This window comes from Hypanus sabinus, chromosome 15 (assembly GCF_030144855.1).
Source record: "Hypanus sabinus isolate sHypSab1 chromosome 15, sHypSab1.hap1, whole genome shotgun sequence".
Taxonomy (NCBI): domain Eukaryota; kingdom Metazoa; phylum Chordata; class Chondrichthyes; order Myliobatiformes; family Dasyatidae; genus Hypanus; species Hypanus sabinus.
This window is the reverse complement of record NC_082720.1, coordinates 90,138,349-90,158,167: the sequence shown is the minus strand read 5'-3', so window position 1 is coordinate 90,158,167 and position 19,819 is coordinate 90,138,349. Positions and strand designations below refer to the sequence as shown.

Here is a 19,819-nt window from a genome sequence, read left to right as displayed (position 1 = left end):
GCAGCAGCGAGAAGAGAGTGTGGCCTGTGTGGTGGGGGTCCCTGATGATGAATGTTGCTTTCCTGTGACAACACTCTTTGTATATGATGCAAATGACACCCTCACTATGCTTTGATGTTTCATTGTAGATGTGACAAAGCTACTCTTCTCTTAGACAATTGTCAAACCCTTCTGGGGAGAGATATCATTAAACATACAGTATTTGTTCAGATAGCAGCTGAGCCTGACAATGTTTCTTGTTGCAGACCAATCCAGCCGACATCAAAACCGGATACCTGTCCATTATCATGGATCCAGGTGAGGTACCTCTGGATGAACAGAGTGAGTACCTGCCCTACGACTCCAGCAAGTGGGAGTTTCCTCGGGACCGACTTCGGTTAGGTGAGTGTCCTTCCCTCTGGTTGTCAGCACAACTTGTTCAGTCTGTTTCTTCACTGCTCACGCATGTGTTCCCTCAGGCAAGACGCTGGGTCATGGAGCCTTCGGGAAGGTGGTAGAGGCTTCGGCCTTCGGAATCGACAAGAGCAGCAGCTGCAGGACAGTAGCTGTGAAGATGCTGAAAGGTGAGTCTGAGTGAATTCTCAGCGCCGAACACCCGTCAGACAAGCTTTCACTTCCTCACCAGGGTGTGTGTGTGTGTGTACACACTCTCTCAGTGCCAAACACCCGTCAGCCGTTCACCCCCTCACCGGGGGGGTGGTGTGTATGTGTGTGTACACACTCTCTCAGTGCCGAACACCCGTCAGCCATTCACCCCCTCACCGGGGGGGGGGGGGGGGGGTGTGGGTGTGTGTACACACACTCTCAGTGCCTAACACCCATCAGCCAAGCTTTCACACACCTCCCCACCTCATCTACCCTTCCCTGACCTCTTTCCTCATCACCATATTCACCATTGGTTACAGACACTGCGCTGTAGTGAACAGGAAGCCTCTACAACACCACACTAGCCTGCCCGCCGTCAAGAGCATCCATACAGAGAGGTGTCGGGAAAGGGCTGTAACATCATGAAGGATCCCACCCACCATGCACACCCTCAGTCACCATCAGATACACATCACCTGTAATACAATCAGACTATGTTACTTGTGTTTTATAGGATGCTTTTATGGAGTTATATTTATTGTGTTTTTAATTTTTTTATATTCTTTATGCTTATTGTTTTTTATGCAGCATCCAGTGAAATGATCATTTTGTTCTCCTTCACACTGGTGTACTGAAATGTGACAATCTTAAATCTTGAATCATCCCTTCCTAATCCTTCTGCTCAACCACCACAGCTTTTCCTGGGCTCCCCCCACCACCTACACACCCTCTCCCTCTCCCCATCTCAACTTTCAAGTAAAGATTAGCTTTATTTGTCACACGCACATCAAAACAGACAGTGAAACGCGTTGTTTCTGCGACCAACGCAGTCGGAGGATGTGCTGGGTGCAGCCTGCAAGTGTTGCAGTGCTCCTGGTGCTAACATAGTATACCCACAACTCACTCACCCTAACCTGTACGTCTGTGGAATATGGGGGGAGACCAGAGCACCTGGAGGAAATCCACATGGTCATGGGGATAAAGTACTAGCTCTTTACAGACAGCAGCAGGAATTGAACCCCGATCATTGGTTCTGTTAAGCATTGCAATAGTCACTTCATGCTGTGACACCTCACAGCGCTACCATGTCAGCACACCATTTTAACCCCTCCCTTGCTGCACTTGCACAGCCTCGTACTGATGTGGTCGACACTGACCAAGTGATCCAGTCAGATCCTCAGTTGACGTTAGACCTACATCCAGTAATCTATGACACCATAAATGTCTGCTTCCCACAGTGTGATCCTGACGCAAAAGGCTATGTGGCTACAACATCATTGAGGCTTCCGTCGGTTCGGGTCTACCGTGGGGTCTCCAGCTCCAGAGATTTCCTCTGGGATTTACTTCCGATTCCTTCCCCATGTGTGGGCATAGCCACAAGGTAGTGTAGGTTTGAGATCAGAGTTCTAAGGTGCCAGTAGCCTGCCTTTGTCCCTTCTCCTGTCAGTAGAAATGGTTTCACTGGGCTTAGTGGCTAAGCCTCATGTGAAGGCCAGGAGCTGCACTTGGTTGTCAGAGGCTATTTGAGTTGCACGCCATTGGAAGCGTTTAACAGGTAGTAGGAGCTTGTCCCCATCACCACCCCTAGCTATAACAACCTTGAGGAACCAATAATCTCACACAAAATGCTGGGGGAAGTCAGCAGGTCAGGTAGCATCTATGAAGAGGAATAAGCAGTCGACATTTTGGGCCAAGACCCTTCATCAGGACTGGAAGGGAAGTTCAGCATGCCCCTTCTTTTCCAGTCCTGATGAAAGGCCTCAACCTGAAATGTTGACCATTTCCTTGGATGCTGCCTGATCTGCTGAATTCCTCCAGCATTTTGTGTTGCTCTGGAGTTCCAGCACCTGCAGAATCTCCTGTGTTTATGGTTACAAGGATACCCATTGAATACCAATCCTACCCGTGGCACTTGTGCAGAGGCTGGTGGGTTGTGAATCCCATTAAAACATTAGAATTGGAGAAGTTTTAGAGAGGATGCAGAGGAGATTTACCAGGATGCTGCCTGGATTAGAGACCATGTCTTATGAGGAACGATTGAGCAAGCTAGGGCTTTTCTCTTTGGAGCGAAGGAGAATGAGAGATGACTTGATATAGGTGTACAATATGAGAAGAGGCTTAGGTGAGTTGACAGCTAGAGTCTTTTCCCCAGATGGGAAATAGCTAACTTGAGGGGGCAAAATCAAAGGTACATTTAATACTAGAGAAATGTGTACAATGTACAACCTAAAATGCTTTTTCTTTGCAACCATCCACTAAAACAGAGGAGTGCCCATAAAGAATGAATGACAGTTAAATGTTAGAACCCCAAAGTCCCCCAACTCCCCTCCCAATCACGCGTAAATTTGAGACTGACGCCATGCTGCCATTGGTGGAAATGTGAGGACTGGTATCCGTGGAGAGCAGTGACAATACTAACAAGGGTTAATGTGCTGTGATTCTTCGTTGTTTAGATGGAGCCACCGCCAATGAGCACAAAGCCCTGATGTCTGAACTGAAGATCCTCATCCACATTGGAAACCACCTCAATGTTGTTAACCTGCTGGGAGCCTGCACCAAAGCAAATGGTATAGTAACACCACAGGAGTAGATTTAGGCCATTCAGCACATCGAGTCCACTCTATTATTCCATCACGGCCGATGTATTATCCCTCTCAACCCCATTCTCCTGCCTTCTCCCGCCTTCTCCCCATAACCTTTGACACCCTGGCTAATGAAGAACCTGTCAACCTCTGCTTTAAATATTCTTAATGACTTGACCTCCACAGCCGTCTGTAGCAGTGAATTCCACAGATTCATCACCCTCTTGATAAAGAATTTCCTCTTCATCTTTGTTTTGAATGGACATCCATGGCTGTGCCCTCTAGTCCTACACTATAGGTTCCCATGTCTGAATGAGCCTACCATGGAGCACCTTGTTTAACACCCAAATTCTCCTCATCCACTGCTCTGCCTTCACCAATTTGTTTCATCATATCCTCAAAGTATTTAATTAGGCTCTCCCCTTGCCCCTCCACACCTTTTGTCCATCTCCCTCAGCTCCTTGACCCATCTTATTACACCTGACAGTTCCCAGTGAACCTCAGATTGATAGGTGCCAAATGGCATGATTTTTAAAGAGATGTGATCTTCACATTTAAATGCCCTAGAGAAGAAGGTGGTGAGCTGTCTTCCTGAACCGTGTGTTTCCTGAACAAGTGAGGCTCCTTCACAAGAGTTATAATTGTGGGTGATGTTTCTCTTGTAACCAGCCTGTTCTTACCCGCTGCAGGGCCCCTGATGGTAATTGTGGAATACTGCAAATACGGAAACCTCTCCAACTACCTGAGGAACAAACGGGAAGACTTCATCCCCTGCCGGGTAACACCTGCCTTTACACTTTGTCTTTTCGCTGTGTTGCCAGATGTTGAATCTGTTCAATTTATCCAGCCCTCCCACCTTTCCCACAGAATCCCAACCCTCACTGCCTCTACCACCAGCCCTGGCGAGATTCCAAACGCTGGAACCATACGGGATTCAGATTTACATTTACTGATCACATATACATTGAAACACGCAGTGAAATTCAAGACATGCGTAAACCACCTACACAACACAAGGACGGTCTGCAAGTATCTCCACACATTCCAGCGCCAGTGTACCATTCACTCCCACAACAGCTAATATAAGAACGCATAATTTTTTAGGTGAGTGGAGGAAAGTATAAAAGGGGATGTCAGAGTTCAGTTTTTTTACTTGGAGAGTGGTGGGTGTGTGGAACACCCTGCCAGGGGTGCTGGTAGAGGCAGATACATTAGAGATATTTAAAAGACTGTTAGATAGGCACGTGGATGATAGAAAAATGGAGGGCTATGTGGGAGGGAAGGGTTAGATCGATCTTAGAGCAGGTTAAAAGGTTGATACAGCATTCTGAGCTGAAGGGCCTTTACTGTGCTACAGTGTTCGATGTTCTGTGTTCAGCAGGACAACAGAAACAGCCACAATAAACAATAAAACAAGACACTTTCCCACCACCTTTAACACACACACACCGAGCCCTGTTCCTCCCTCTCTCTCTCCCTCTCCTCCCTATCTCTCTCTCTCCCTCTCTCCCCCCTCTCTCCCACACACACACACACACACCTCTCTCTAACTCTGTCTCCAAGGCAGGCTGCTCGAGACCTCCCCTTGGCTTCAGACTCCTCACAGACTTAAGGCCTCCATCCTACCCAGAGAATCCCAAGTTTCACAGCCATCAGATCCTGGAACTGTACAGGATGGCGTGGCTGTACAGCATCTGAAAATGTACCTCCTCCATTTGCCCTCCCTGATGCATTGCCACCCTCTAAAAATGGAGGAGAATGCATCTGGAACATCAGATCGTAAAGAGGGTCATAAAGAGAGCACATTGGCCTTGGTAAATCAAAGTGTTGAGTACAGGAATTGGGATGTAATATTGAAGTTCTATAAGACATTGGTGAGGCCTGATTTGGAGTATTGTGTGCAGTTCTGGTCATCTACCGACAGGAAAGATGTCAATAAAATTGAAAGAGTGCAGAGAAAGTTTACAAGGATGTTGCCAGGACTTGAGGACCTGAGTTACAGGGAAAGTTTGAATAGGTTGGGCCTTTATTCTGTGGAGCATAGGAGATTGAGGGAGATTTGATGGAGGTATACAAAATTATGAGGGGTATAGATAAGGTAAATGCAAGCAGCTTTCCTATTGAGGTTAGGTGAGACTAGAACTAGTGGTCATAGGTTAAGGATGAAAGGTGAAATGTTTAGGGGATCATGAGGGTGAACTTCTTCACTCCGAGGATGGTGAGAGTGTGGAACAAGCTGCCAGCTGAGGTGGTGGATGCACACAGTTTAAAGAGGATTCTATATCTACATGGATGAGAGGCATATGAAGGACTGTGGTCCATGTGTGGGTTATTGGAACAAAGCAGAATGAGAGTTTGGCACAGTCTAGTTGGGCTGAAGGTCCTGTTACTTTGCTGTAGTGTTAAATGACTCTATCTTGTAGGACATCAGAAATCCAACTAGCCATTGTGGTCTGTTCCAAAAAGCTGCCCAATCAGTCCCCTCCTGTGCTTTTTCTTACCTCACAGCCCCACATTTTCCAGTTCCATGAATAATAATTGGAATTGTGAGTAATATTACATTTAACATAATGCTTTACATTGCCATCTGTAAGATTGGGGTCCAATTCCCGAAACTGTAAGGAGTTTGTACATTCTCCCTATGAACACGCGGGTATCCTCCGAGTGTTCCAGTTTCTCCCATGTTCACGGGTTAGGATAATAAGTAGGGTTAGTAGCAGTAGTAGTTAGTAAATAGGTTAATTTTATTAGGTTTGTGCTATGTTGGCGCTGAGAGCATGGTGACATTTTCAGGCTACCAAGCGCAAATTGCTGATTTGATTTGACGCAAACAGCACATTTTTCTGTATGCTTCGATCTACACATCATAAAATAAAGTATATTTAATTCTCTTCTCAAATTCCAGTTAAATCTTTTCCCACGACACAAATTCCAGCCACTTTTATCATTAAAATTCTTCTCCGGGCCCCTCTTCACTCCATGTCCTTTGGCCAGTGACCCCTCCTGCCACTAGAAACAATTTCTCCTGATTGACTCCCTCCCAGGGCCCTCATTATTATTTATGAAGCCTTTACATGTGGATGTAAATGAAGAAACGCAAGGTTTGGCTGGCTAAATTGGCTTGTTTCCCTTTCCTTCATTTTCCTGGGGGTGGCCTGGCTTCTGAAATGATATCCTCCTCTGTAGGAGAAACCCTGCAGAGAATAAAAGGCTTTCCGAGTGTTTGGAAGGGGAACAGTGGTCCTAACAACGCTGCAGAAACGTGCCAAGGGATTGCAGACACCGTTCTCGAGTAACTGTCCCCAGCACCAACTCAGAGATTCAAAACAATCCATTAACATTTTCATTGTCTCCTTTCGCAATCTTAGGACAGGCAAAGAGCTTCACAGCTAAGAAAATACTCCCAAACCCTGACAAATACTGTAAGGAAATATTTGTAAGTACAAATGCATGATTTGCCGAAAGTGGTCAGACAGAAGTCCAGATCAAAGTCCAGAAATCAACAGCTGATGGCTGGAGCCCTGAATCTGCAAGTCTCTACCAGTCCATTGGGAATGTCAAAGGAACCCTGTCTGATTTCCGTGATGCCAAGCACAGACTGTTCTGGGGCTAGAGAACTATGTATGTGGGTGGAGGCAGGGAAGGGGTTTGTTTTGTTGTGTTCTGTGTTCATTTCACGGTATGTTTCGATGTACATGTAATACATCTGAATCTGAAACTGGTGTCATGGCAGACAGGATGGTGAGAGGTGTTTGGCACACTGGCCTTCATCAGTCAGAGTCAGTGAATGCTGAAGATGGGATGTCGTGTTGCAGTTGTACAAGATATTGGTGAGGCTGCACTTGGAAGATTATGTTCCATTTTGGTCACCCTGCTACCGTGAGGATGTAATTAAGCAGTAAAGTGCAGAGGAGATTAATGAGGATGTTGCTGGGTGTTGGGGTACTGAGTTATGGAGCAAGGTTGAACAGGTTGGGACTTTATTCCGTGGAGTATAGGAAATTGAGGGGTGACCTTACAGAGTGTGTAAAATCGTCAGGGGCAGACTGTGAATGCATATAATCTTTTACCTAGGGTTGTGGAATCAAAAACTAGAGGGCACAGATTTAAAGTGAGAGGGAAAAGATTTAACAGGAACCTGAGGGGCAATTTTATCACCCAATGAGTGATCTGTCTATGGAAGGAGATGCCAGAGAAAGTGCTTGAGGCAGGTACATTAACAAAATTTAAATGGCACTTAGACAAGTGCTTGGATAGGTAAGGTTTAGAGGGATATGTGCCAAAATGCAGGCAAATCTCTTTATTTATTTATTTATTTATTTATTTAGGGGTATAGCACGGAATAGGCCTTTCTGCCCCTTGAGACATGCCACTGTAGCAACCCATAACCCCATTAACCCTAAACTAATCACAGGACAATTTACAATGACCTCTTTACCTACCTGCTGTTTTGGAACATGGGAGGGAACCGGAGCACCAGGGGAAAACCCACATCTTCCATGGGGAGGACACAGAGAGACCCCTTACAGGTGGCACTGGAATTGAACTCCAAACCCCGGAATGCCGCACTAACTGCTGTGGAATGACTTACAGTAGATAGGCATTGTGGTTAGTATGGACCAATTGGGTTGAAGAGCCTGTTTCTGTTCTGTCTGTCTCTATGATTCTAAAGTGAGTTGTGTGCAGTTTTGCAGCTGTAAACACTGACCAGTTCAACAGTTACTAGCCCAGGACACAATCATCCCTCACATCCAGATTCAGATTCATTTATTTATCACGTGTACAATGAAACATGTCGTTTGCCTTAACCACCAACACAGCTTAAAGGTGTGCTGAGGGAAGCCCACAAGTGTCAGCACACATTCCAGCGCCAACATAACATGTCCACAATGTTTGACAGAACAACACAACAACAACAACAAAACAAGCTCCTTTGCCACACTCACACACATAGACGGGCCTCCAACCTCAGAACAGGCAATCACCCAGCCTCCAGTCTTTGGCTCTAGACTTTGCAGACTCACAGACTACAGGCTTCTCACCTCCAAACATGCCAACACAGGCTCTTCGACCTTTAGGCTTTCAGCTGGGGACTTGCTGATCATGTGACAGGCAGTGTCCATGTGATGAGTTAGCTCAGGCATGGGCAAACTACGGCCCGGGGGCCATATGCGGCCCGTTAAGCTTTTTAATCCAGCCCGCAGAACTTGATGAAATTATATTAATAAACCTTGTTGATGTTTTTTCCCTGCAATTCTGGCATTTTCCCAATAGATGACGCACTCTATATACATTGGCCTTTGTTGAGGTGCAGCGTATTACTCCACATTTGCGCTTTACTCTTTGTTCGGCTCGACCTATTTGTGTGAACAGGCGTGCAGTGTCATGAACATCAACAAAGCCAGCCACAGATCCAATTTAACTGACCAACACCTCAGATCCATCCTGAGAATCGCCACAACAAAACTAAATCCAGACTTTGATGCGCTGGCTAAAAAGGGAGACCAACAACACTGTTCCCACTGAAATTAAAAATAAGTTTCTTCGTTGTGTTATGTAAAAAATGCATTTGAAAATATTTTTTTCAATAAGCCTTACATGTTACATGTCATTTCTGTTAAGTGATGGACATGAGTAGTGCGCAGGTGCACATACGTTCTCAACATACAAAATGCGCTCCAGATCAAATAACACGCTCCGCATACTGGCACGCTGTCACTGTTCTGTCCTTGTGCTGGTCGTCGTTGAGTTTTGGCACAGGGGACAATTGAATAAGAAGGAGCAGGACAAGTAGACCTGCATCTCCTACCGTTTTTGAAATAAAGACAGTCAGGAGGAGAGTGATGATGATAATATCTTGAAGGATAACAGAATTTTCAGTGCTTTAAAATAATAACTGTTACTATTAAAAAAAGCTGTATTTTATTCATTTAATTTTCAGTGTTTTAAAAGTCATTTCAATAAATAGCTAAATACCATGGGACTTCAAACACAGATATTTTGTTGTAATACATTTGTTCATTTTCAATTGAAATTAAAGCACATGTTTTCTACATATCCCATGATATTTTATTTTCTCTTATGAGGTGTATTACCAAAACACTCCGTCCATCTGCTCCTGGTCCTGCCCCACTGTTAAATTTTAGAACCCTTTGTGGCCTACAAGTCAAAAAGTTTGCCCACCCCTGAGTTAGCTCCACCTAATGGAACATCTTGCTGACCGCCCCCCCCCCCAGCCCCACTGATGGGACACTCTCACAAGAAGAAGGGAGGGATGCAGAGGGACAGCAGGGACATGAGCAGGAAGTTCATTGACCTACTGTGTAATGGTAAAACCAGTTATACACAAACCATTAGCAACCTCTTCAGCCCAACTCACTACGACGTCTGATCTGATTAGGCCTCAACATTACACTCCCATTCCCCCAATGGCCTTTGAGTGAGAGTTGCAAAGACTCACCTCCTTCTCTGAGAAAATAGTGTCATAAGACCATAAGACATTGGAGCAGAATTAGGCCATTGAACCCATCGAGTCTGCTCTGCCATTTCATCATGGCTGATCCAATTTTCCTCTCAGCCCCAATCTCTGCCTCCTGCCCTGACCAATCAAGAATCTATCAACCTCTGCTTTAAATATACATAAAGACTTGGCCTCCACTGCTGCCTGTTGCAAAAAATTCCACAGATTCACCACTCCCTGGTGAAAGAAATGCCCCTTCATATCTGTTCTAAAAGGATGCCTCTCTATTCTGAGACTGTGTCCTCTGGCCTTGGACTCTTTCATCATAGGAAACATCCTCTCCACATCCACTTTATCAAGGCCTTTCACCATTCGATTGGTTTTAATGAGGACACCCCTCATTCTTCTGAATACTAGTGAATACAGGCCCAGAGCCATCAAACGCTCTTCATATGACAAGCCATTCAATCCTGGAATCAAGTTTATGAACCTCCTTTGAATCCTGTCCAGTTTCAGAGCACCCTTTCTAAGATAAGGGACCCACTCATGTTCACAATACAAGTGAGGCCTCACCAGTGTTTTATGAAGTCTCAACATTACATCCTTGCTTTTATATTCTAGTCCTTTTAAAATGAATGCTAACATTGCATTTACCTTTCTCACCACAAACTCAACCTGCAAATTAGCCTTTAGGAAATCCTGCACAAGGCCTCCCAAGTCCCTTTGCGTCTCTGTTTTTTGTATTTTCTCTCCATTTAGATAATAGTCTATCCTTTCATTTCTTCTACTAAAGTGCATGAACCTACACTTCCTGACATTGTACTCCATCTGCCATTTCTTTGCCATTCAACTAATCTAAGTCATTCTGTAGCCTCTCTGCTTAAAACTACCTGTCCCTTCACCTATCTTCATAACGTCTGGAAACTTTGCAATAAAGCAATTAATTCCATCATCCAAATACTTGACATATAATGTAAAAAGAATTGATCTCAAAACAGACACCTGTGGAACACCACTAGTCACTGACAGCCAGCCAGAAAAGGTTCCCTTTATTCCCACTCTTTGCATCCTGCCAATCAGCCAATACTTTATCCATGTTAGAATCTTTCCATGGGCTCATAGCTTGTTAAGCAGCCTCGTGTGTGGCACCTTGTCAAAGGCCTTCTGAAAATCATCAACTCATTCTCTTTTGTTTATCCTGATTGTTACTTCTTCAAAAAATTCCAACAGATTTGTGAGGCAAGATATTCCCTTGAGGAAACCATGCTGACTATGACCTATTTTATCACGTACTTCCAAGTACACTGAGACCTCATCTTTAATAATTGACTCCAGCATCTTCCCAACCACTGAGGTCAGGCTAAGTGGCCTATAGTTTCTTCTTATCTGCCTCTCTCCCTTCTTGAAAATGAGAGACATTTGCAATTTTCCCAGTTTCCAGGACCACTGTAGAATCTAATGATTCTTGAAAGAGCATGACTAATATCTCCACAATCTCATCAGACTCCTCTTTCAGAACTCTGGGATGTACACCATCTGGTCCAAGTTACTTACCTACTTTCAGACCTTCCAGTTTCTCAAGAACCTTCTCTCTAGTTATGGTAACTTCACACACTTCATGCCCTCTAGCACCAGCAACTTCCACCGTACTCTTTCCACCGACTCTCTTTTACACTTGTATATTTTAAGAAACTTTTGTTTTCCTCTTTAATATTATTGGCTTGCTTATTCCATCTTCGTATTCCATCTTTACCTTCTTACTAATTTTTTTTGTTGGATTCTGTTGGTTTTTAAATGCTTCACAATACTCTAAGTTCCCACTCATTTTTGTTCTATTATATGCCCTCTCTGGCTTTTATGTTGGCTTTGACTTGTTAGCCATGGTTGTGTCATCTTTCCTTTGGAATACTTCCTCTTTGGAGCGTATACAGGTATATCCCAAGCCTTCCAAATTGCTTCCAGAAATTCCAGCCATCGCTGCTCTGCTGTCATCCCTGCCAATGTTCTTTTCCAGTTCGTTCTGGCCAACTCCTCTCTCATGCCTCTGTAATTCCCTTTACTCCATTGTAATACTGATACATCTGACTTCAGCTTCTCCTCAAATTTTGGGGTGAATTTGATCATATTATGATCACTTGCCCCAAAAAGTTCTCTTACTTTAAATTTTCTAATTGATTCTGGTTCATTGCACAAGAACTAATCCAGAATAGCTGATCCCCTATTGGGCTCAACCATGAGCTGCTCTAAAAAGCCATTTCAGAGGCACTCTAGAAATCCCACCCCCATAATCCAGCACCAACATGATTTTCCCAATCTACCTGCATATTGAAATCCCCCATGACAATTGTAACATTGCCCTTTTGTCATGCATTTTCTATCTCCTGCTGTAATTTGTAGACCATGTTTTTACTCTGTTTGGGGGTCTGTATACAACTCCTATCGTTTTACCCTTGCTGGTCCTTCCATCTAATCACAATGATTCACACCTTCTGACTCTACATCATCTCTTTCTAATGATTTGATTTCATTTTCTACCAGCTGAGCAACGTCACCCCCTCTGCCTTCCTGCCAGTCTTCTTGATACAGTGTGTATTCTTGGACATTAAGCTGTCAGCTATAATCTTTCGTCCATGATTCAGTGATGCCCACAACATCAAACCTGCCAATATGCAAATATGCTGCAAGATCATCTCCCTTATTCTATCTACTGTGCACATTCAGATACAACTCCTTCAGTCCTGTATTCACCTTTTTCAATTTTGTCACACCATGCCCAACCTTTTGATTCCTAACTTTGTCTGAGGTCTTACCAACATCTGCCTCCACAACCTCTCCACTAACTGTTCTGGCACTCTGGTTCCCATCCCCCTGCAACTCTAGTTTAAACCCCACCGTGCAGCATTAACAAATCTTCCTACTCGGATATTAGTTTCCCTACCAGTTCAGGTGCAAACCGTTCCATCTGTATAGATCCCACCTTCCCTGGAAGAGGGCCCAATGATACAGAAATCTTATGCCATCCCTCTGACACTAACTCCTTTGCCATGTATTAAACTGTATAATCTTCCTAGTTCTGGCCTCACTAGTTCGTGGCTCGGGTAGCAATCCTGAGATCACAACCCTTTAACTTAGCACCTAGCTCCCTGAACTCCCTAGGCAGAACGTCATCATTTCACCTCACCTCTGACAGAAGGGGGTCAGCCATTTGGTTAGAAACTCTTGAGTGGCCCTCTGAATCCTCCCTGGGAGTGTGTAATGGGACAGTGTGGAGGGAGATTCACTCTGTGTCTGACCCCGGGAGTGTGTGATGGGACGGTGTGGAGGGAGATTCACTCTGTGTCTGACCCCGGGAGTGTGTGATGGGACGGTGTGGAGGGAGATTCACTCTGTGTCTGACCCCGGGAGTGTGTGATGGGATGGTGTGGAGGGAGATTCACTCTGTGTCTGACCCCGGGAGTGTGTGATGGGATGGTGTGGAGGGAGATTCACTCTGTGTCTGACCCCGGGAGTGTGTGATGGGACGGTGTGGAGGGAGATTCACTCTGTGTCTGACCCCGGGAGTGTGTGATGGGACGGTGTGGAGGGTGATTCACTCTGTGTCTGACCCCGGGAGTGTGTGATGGGACGGTGTGGAGGGAGATTCACTCTGTGTCTGACCCCGGGAGTGTGTGATGGGATGGTGTGGAGGGAGATTCACTCTGTGTCTGACCCCGGGAGTGTGTGATGGGACGGTGTGGAGGGAGATTCACTCTGTGTCTGACCCCGGGAGTGTGTGATGGGACGGTGTGGAGGGAGATTCACTCTGTGTCTGACCCCGGGAGTGTGTGATGGGACGGTGTGGAGGGTGATTCACTCTGTGTCTGACCCCGGGAGTGTGTGATGGGACGGTGTGGAGGGAGATTCACTCTGTGTCTGACCCCGGGAGTGTGTGATGGGATGGTGTGGAGGGAGATTCACTCTGTGTCTGACCCCGGGAGTGTGTGATGGGACGGTGTGGAGGGAGTTTCACTCTGTGTCTGACCCTGGGAGTGTGTGATGGGACGGTGTGGAGGGAGATTCACTCTGTGTCTGACCCCGGGAGTGTGTGATGGGATGGTGTGGAGGAGATTCACTCTGTGTCTGATACCAGGAGTGTGTGATGGGATGGTGTGGAGGGAGATTCACTCTGTGTCTGATACCAGGAGTGTGTGATGGGATGGTGTGGAGGGAGATTCACTCTGTGTCTGACCCCGGGAGTGTGTGATGGGACGGTGTGGAGGGAGTTTCACTCTGTGTCTGACCCCGGGAGTGTGTGATGGGACGGTGTGGAGGGAGATTAACTCTGTGTCTGACCCCGGGAGTGTGTGATGGGATGGTGTGGAGGAGATTCACTCTGTGTCTGATACCAGGAGTGTGTGATGGGATGGTGTGGAGGAGATTCACTCTGTGTCTGATACCAGGAGTGTGTGATGGGATGGTGTGGAGGGAGATTCACTCTGTGTCTGATACCAGGAGTGTGTGATGGGATGGTGTGGAGGGAGATTCACTCTGTGTCTGATACCAGGAGTGTGTGATGGGATGGTGTGGAGGGAGATTCACTCTGTGTCTGACCCCAGGAGTGTGTGATCAGACAGTGTGGAGGGAGCTTCACTCTGTGTCTGACCCCGGGAGTGTGTGATGGGACGGTGTGGAGGGAGATTCACTCTGTGTCTGACCCCGGGAGTGTGTGATGGGATGGTGTGGAGGGAGATTCACTCTGTGTCTGACCCCGGGAGTGTGTGATGGGATGGTGTGGAGGGAGATTCACTCTGTGTCTGACCCCGGGAGTGTGTGATGGGACGGTGTGGAGGGAGATTCACTCTGTGTCTGACCCCGGGAGTGTGTGATGGGACGGTGTGGAGGGTGATTCACTCTGTGTCTGACCCCAGGAGTGTGTGATGGGACGGTGTGGAGGGAGATTCACTCTGTGTCTGACCCCGGGAGTGTGTGATGGGATGGTGTGGAGGGAGATTCACTCTGTGTCTGACCCCGGGAGTGTGTGATGGGACGGTGTGGAGGGAGTTTCACTCTGTGTCTGACCCTGGGAGTGTGTGATGGGACGGTGTGGAGGGAGATTCACTCTGTGTCTGACCCCGGGAGTGTGTGATGGGATGGTGTGGAGGAGATTCACTCTGTGTCTGATACCAGGAGTGTGTGATGGGATGGTGTGGAGGGAGATTCACTCTGTGTCTGATACCAGGAGTGTGTGATGGGATGGTGTGGAGGGAGATTCACTCTGTGTCTGACCCCGGGAGTGTGTGATGGGACGGTGTGGAGGGAGTTTCACTCTGTGTCTGACCCCGGGAGTGTGTGATGGGACGGTGTGGAGGGAGATTCACTCTGTGTCTGACCCCGGGAGTGTGTGATGGGATGGTGTGGAGGAGATTCACTCTGTGTCTGATACCAGGAGTGTGTGATGGAATGGTGTGGAGGGAGATTCACTCTGTGTCTGATACCAGGAGTGTGTGATGGGATGGTGTGGAGGGAGATTCACTCTGTGTCTGATACCAGGAGTGTGTGATGGGATGGTGTGGAGGGAGATTCACTCTGTGTCTGACCCCAGGAGTGTGTGATCAGACAGTGTGGAGGGAGCTTCACTCTGTGTCTGACCCCGGGAGTGTGTGATGGGACGGTGTGGAGGGAGATTCACTCTGTGTCTGACCCCGGGAGTGTGTGATGGGATGGTGTGGAGGGAGATTCGCTCTGTGTCTGACCCCGGGAGTGTGTGATGGGACGGTGTGGAGGGAGATTCACTCTGTGTCTGACCCTGGGAGTGTGCAGTGGGACAGTGTGGAGGGAGATTCACTCTGTGTCTGACCCCGGGAGTGTGTGATGGGATGGTGTGGAGGGAGATTCACTCTGTGTCTGACCCCGGGAGTGTGTGATGGGACGGTGTGGAGGGAGATTCACTCTGTGTCTGACCCTGGGAGTGTGCAGTGGGACAGTGTGGAGGGAGATTCACTCTGTGTCTGACCCCGGGAGTGTGTGATGGGATGGTGTGGAGGGAGATTCACTCTGTGTCTGACCCCGGGAGTGTGTGATGGGATGGTGTGGAGGGAGATTCACTCTGTGTCTGATACCAGGAGTGTGTGATGGGATGGTGTGGAGGGAGATTCACTCTGTGTCTGACCCCGGGAGTGTGCAGTGGGACAGTGTGGAGGGAGATTCACTCTGTGTCTGACCCCGGGAGTGTGTGATGGGATGGTGTGGAGGGAGATTCACTCTGTGTCTGACCCCGGGGTTGTGTGATGGGATAATGCGGAGGGAGCTCACTCTGTGTCTGACTTGAAGGTGTGTGATGGGACAGGGCAGAGGGATCCTAATGCTGTATGCTGATTCTGTGTTGTGCGTGTTGTTCAGCAGGAACGGGCACTGAAGGTAAGCAGCCACGTGATTTCTATGGTGGAGGTGGTGAAAGAGCTGGAGGACAGGAATCGAGGCAGCATAGCCGAACACCCAATCTGTGTCCGCACCGCCATGGACAGGATGCTCGGTCACCCCAAGGCCCTGGTGGAAGGTGAGGACTACCCTTGATTCCTGTGTTAGCGCTTCAAATACAGCCCACCCCGATCGGGAAACGAGCTGTGCGGAGGGCAAGTGGTGGGATCATGGGCAGGAGGGTTCTGTGGGAGGGAGTTGTGTAGATGCTGTGTGGTTGACTGATGTAGAGGCTGGTGTGATTTTGAGGTGGGGTTCATGAGTTTAGAGTCATAGAACATAGAACAATGGAGGCTATTCAGCCCACGATGTGCCGATATTTCAACCTACTTCAAGATCAATTTAACCCTTCACTCCCACATAGCCCTCCTTTTCTCTGTTATCCATGTTTCTTAAATGTTCCTAATGTATCAGGATTGCTCCCTGTACCACGAGCTACTGAGGCTGGAAATAGGAAGATAATGCAGCTAAATACATGGCTAAGAAGTTGGTGCAGGAGGGTGTGCTTCATGTTTCTGGACAATTGGGCCTTGTTCCAGGGAAGGTGGGATCTATTCCAACAGGATGGGTTGCACCTGAACTGGAGGGAGACTAACATCCTTGCGAGGTTTATTAGTGCTGCTCTGGGGGGGGGTTTAAACTAGATTTGCAGGGGGAGGGGGACCAGAGTGTTAGAGCAGATAGTGAGGTGGAGGAGGATAAAGGTCATGCGAGAACTGCAAGTATAGTGCATAGAGTAAAGCCAGATCTAACATATAAAGAGACTTTGAGGAGAGGGAAGCAGAATAAAGTGTGTAAAGGAAGTAAGGTAGAAGGGCTAAAGTGTGTGTACTTCAATGCAAGAAGCAGCAGGAACAAAGGTGATGAACTGAGAGCTTGGATACATACATGGAATTATGACGTAGTGGCCATTACAGAGACTTGGCTGGTACCGGGGCAGGAATGGATCCTCAATGTTCCTGGATTTCAATGCTTTAAAAGGGACAGAGGGGGGGAAAGGGGAGGAGGGGTAGCATTACTGGTCAGGGATACTACTACAGCTGCAGAAAGGGTGGGTAATGTAGCAGGATCCTCTTTTGAGTCAGTATGGGTGGAAGTCAGGAACAGGAAGGGTGCAGTTACTCTACTGGGGGTATTCTATAGGCCCCTTGGTAGCAGCAGAGATACCGAGGAGCAGATTGGGAGGCAGATTTTGGAAAGGTGCAAAAATAATAGGGTTGTTATCATGGGTGACTTTGACTTCCCTAATATTGATTGGCACTTGATTAGTTCCAATGGTTTAGATGGGACAGAGCTTGTTAAATGTGTCCAGGATGGATTCCTGTCACAGTATGTTGACGGGCCAACTAGTGGGAATGCCATACTATTATTAGTATTAGGTATAATACTATAATTATAATTAGATCTAGTATTAGGTAACGAAACAGGTCAGGTCACAGATCTCTCAGTGGGTGAGCATCTGGGGGACAGTGACTATTGCTCCCTGGCCTTTAACATTATCATGGAAAAGGATAGAATCAGAGAGGACAGGAAAATTTTTAATTGGGGAAGGGCAAATTATGAAGCTATAAGGCTAGAACTTGCAGGTGTGAATTGGAAGATGTTTTTGCAGGGAAATCTACTATGGATATGTGGTCGATGTTTACGGATCTCTTGCGGGATGTTAGGGATAAATTTGTCCCAGTGAGGAAGATAAAGAATGGTAGAGTGAAGGAACTATGGGTGACAAGTGAGGTGGTAAATTTAGTCAAGTGGAAGAAGGCAGCATACATGAGGTTTAGGAAGCAAGGATCAGATGGGTCTATTGAGGAATATAGGGTAGCAAGAAAGGCTGAGAAGAGCAAGAAGGGGGCATGAGAAGGCCTTGGCGAGTAGGGTCAAAGAAAACCCCAAGGCATTCTTCAATTATGTGAAGAACAAAAGGATGACAGGAGTGAAGGTCGGACCGATTAGAGACAAAAATGGGAAGATGTGCCTGGAGGCTGTGGAAGTGAGCGAGGTCCTCAATGAATACTTCTCTTCGGTATTCACCACTGAGAGGGAACTTGATGATGGTGAGGACAATATGAGTGAGGTTGATGTTCTGGAGCATGTTGATATTAAGGGAGAGGAGGTGTTGGAGTTGTTAAAATACATTAGGATGGTGAAGTCCCCGGGGCCTGATGGAATATTCTCCAGGCTGCTCCACGAGGCAAGGGAAGAGATTGCTGAGCCTTTGGCTAGGACCTGTATGTCTTTGTTGTCCACGGGAATGGTACCGGAGGATTGGAGAGAGGCAAATGTTGTCCCCTTGTTCAATAAAGGTAGTAGGGATAGTCCGGGTAATTATAGACCAGTGAGCCTTAAGCCTGTGGTGGGAAAGCTGTTGGAAAAGGCCTATATTACACACACACACACACACACACACACAGACACAATAGTATACTATATGTTATATATAGTATGTCCTATATCTATATAGTATATAGATAGTATATATCTATATACTACCTGCGTATAGATTAGGGTAGTGCAGTGGATGAGATCTACGTGGATTTTAGTAAGTTATTTGACAAGGTTCCACACGGTAGGCTTATTCAGAAAGTCAGAAGGCATGGGATCCAGGGAAGTTTGGCCAGATGGATTCAGAATTGGCTTGCCTGCAGAAAGCAGAGGGTCATGGTGGAGGGAGTACATTCAGATTGGAGGGTGTCCCACAAGGATCGGTTCTAGGACCTCTACTTTTCATGATTTTTATTAACCACCTGGATATGGGGGTAGGATGGTGGGTTGGCAAGTTTGCAGATGACACAAAGGCTGGTGGTTTTGTGGATAGTGTAGAGGATTGTCTAAGATTGATAGGATGCAGAAGTGGGCTGAGAAGTGGCAGATGGAGTTCAACCCAGAGAAGTGTGAGGTGGTACACTTTGGAAGGACAAACTCCGAGGCAGAGTACAAAGCAAAGTACAAAGTATTAAGTAACTAGTGACTACTAGACAGGTATATGGAGGAATTTAAGGTGGGGGGTTATATGGGAGGCAGGGTTTAAGGGTTGGCACAACATTGTGGGCCGAAGGGCCAGTACTGTGCTGTACTATTCTATGTTCTATGTATCTTCCACTACCACCACCCCGTTTGTGCGTTCCACACATCCACCAATCTCTGTGTGGAAAATATCCCAGTATTTTATCTAGTCACCTTAGAATTATGGCCCTGTCACATTAACCATTTTTACCCTGGGAAAGGTGCTGGCTATCCACTCATCTCTGCCTCTTATCATCTTTACACTGCTATCAATACATCTATCATCCTCCTTCACTCCAAAGAGAAAAGCCCGAGCTCACTCAGTCTGTCTTCATAAGACATGCACTCGAATCCAGCAGCATCCTGGTAAATCTCCTCTGCATTCTCTCTAAAGGTTCCACATCCTTCCTACAATGAAGTGACCAGAACTGAACATAATATTGCAAGTGTTTTATAGAGCTGCAACATTACCATAAGACGCATTTCCTCATAAGCGTTTGAACTCACCATAAGACTTCTTAACCACCTTATCAACTTGCATGGCAACTTTGATCACTGTCTATGGACTTCAATCCTAAGATCCCTCTGTTCCTCTGCACTGCTGGGAATCTGGCCATTGGCACTATGAGGTGTCATACCTCTAGAATTTTGCCCCACATTCTCCTGCACTCCAATGAAGAAAGTTTCAACCTGTCTAATGTTGCTCCATAACTCAGTCTCTTGAGTCCCAGCA

General features: G+C 46.7%; 1 protein-coding gene across 7 annotated transcripts in view; it reads left to right on the top strand.

Annotated features, from left to right (window-relative positions):
• The window catches only part of flt4 (fms related receptor tyrosine kinase 4), a 271,100-nt gene that overhangs the window by 213,570 nt on the left and 37,711 nt on the right, over nt 1-19,819 (top strand). For 5 of the 7 annotated variants that reach the window (XM_059990711.1, XM_059990707.1, XM_059990705.1 and 2 more), the window contains 5 exons: nt 246-381; nt 459-563; nt 3,039-3,152; nt 3,857-3,945; nt 16,006-16,162. In XM_059990711.1, the coding sequence (XP_059846694.1) occupies nt 246-381; nt 459-563; nt 3,039-3,152; nt 3,857-3,945; nt 16,006-16,162 (601 nt within the window). The remainder of the gene's footprint in view (nt 1-245; nt 382-458; nt 564-3,038; nt 3,153-3,856; nt 3,946-16,005; nt 16,163-19,819) is intronic. The other 2 variants (XM_059990708.1, XM_059990706.1) reach the window with 1 other exon arrangement.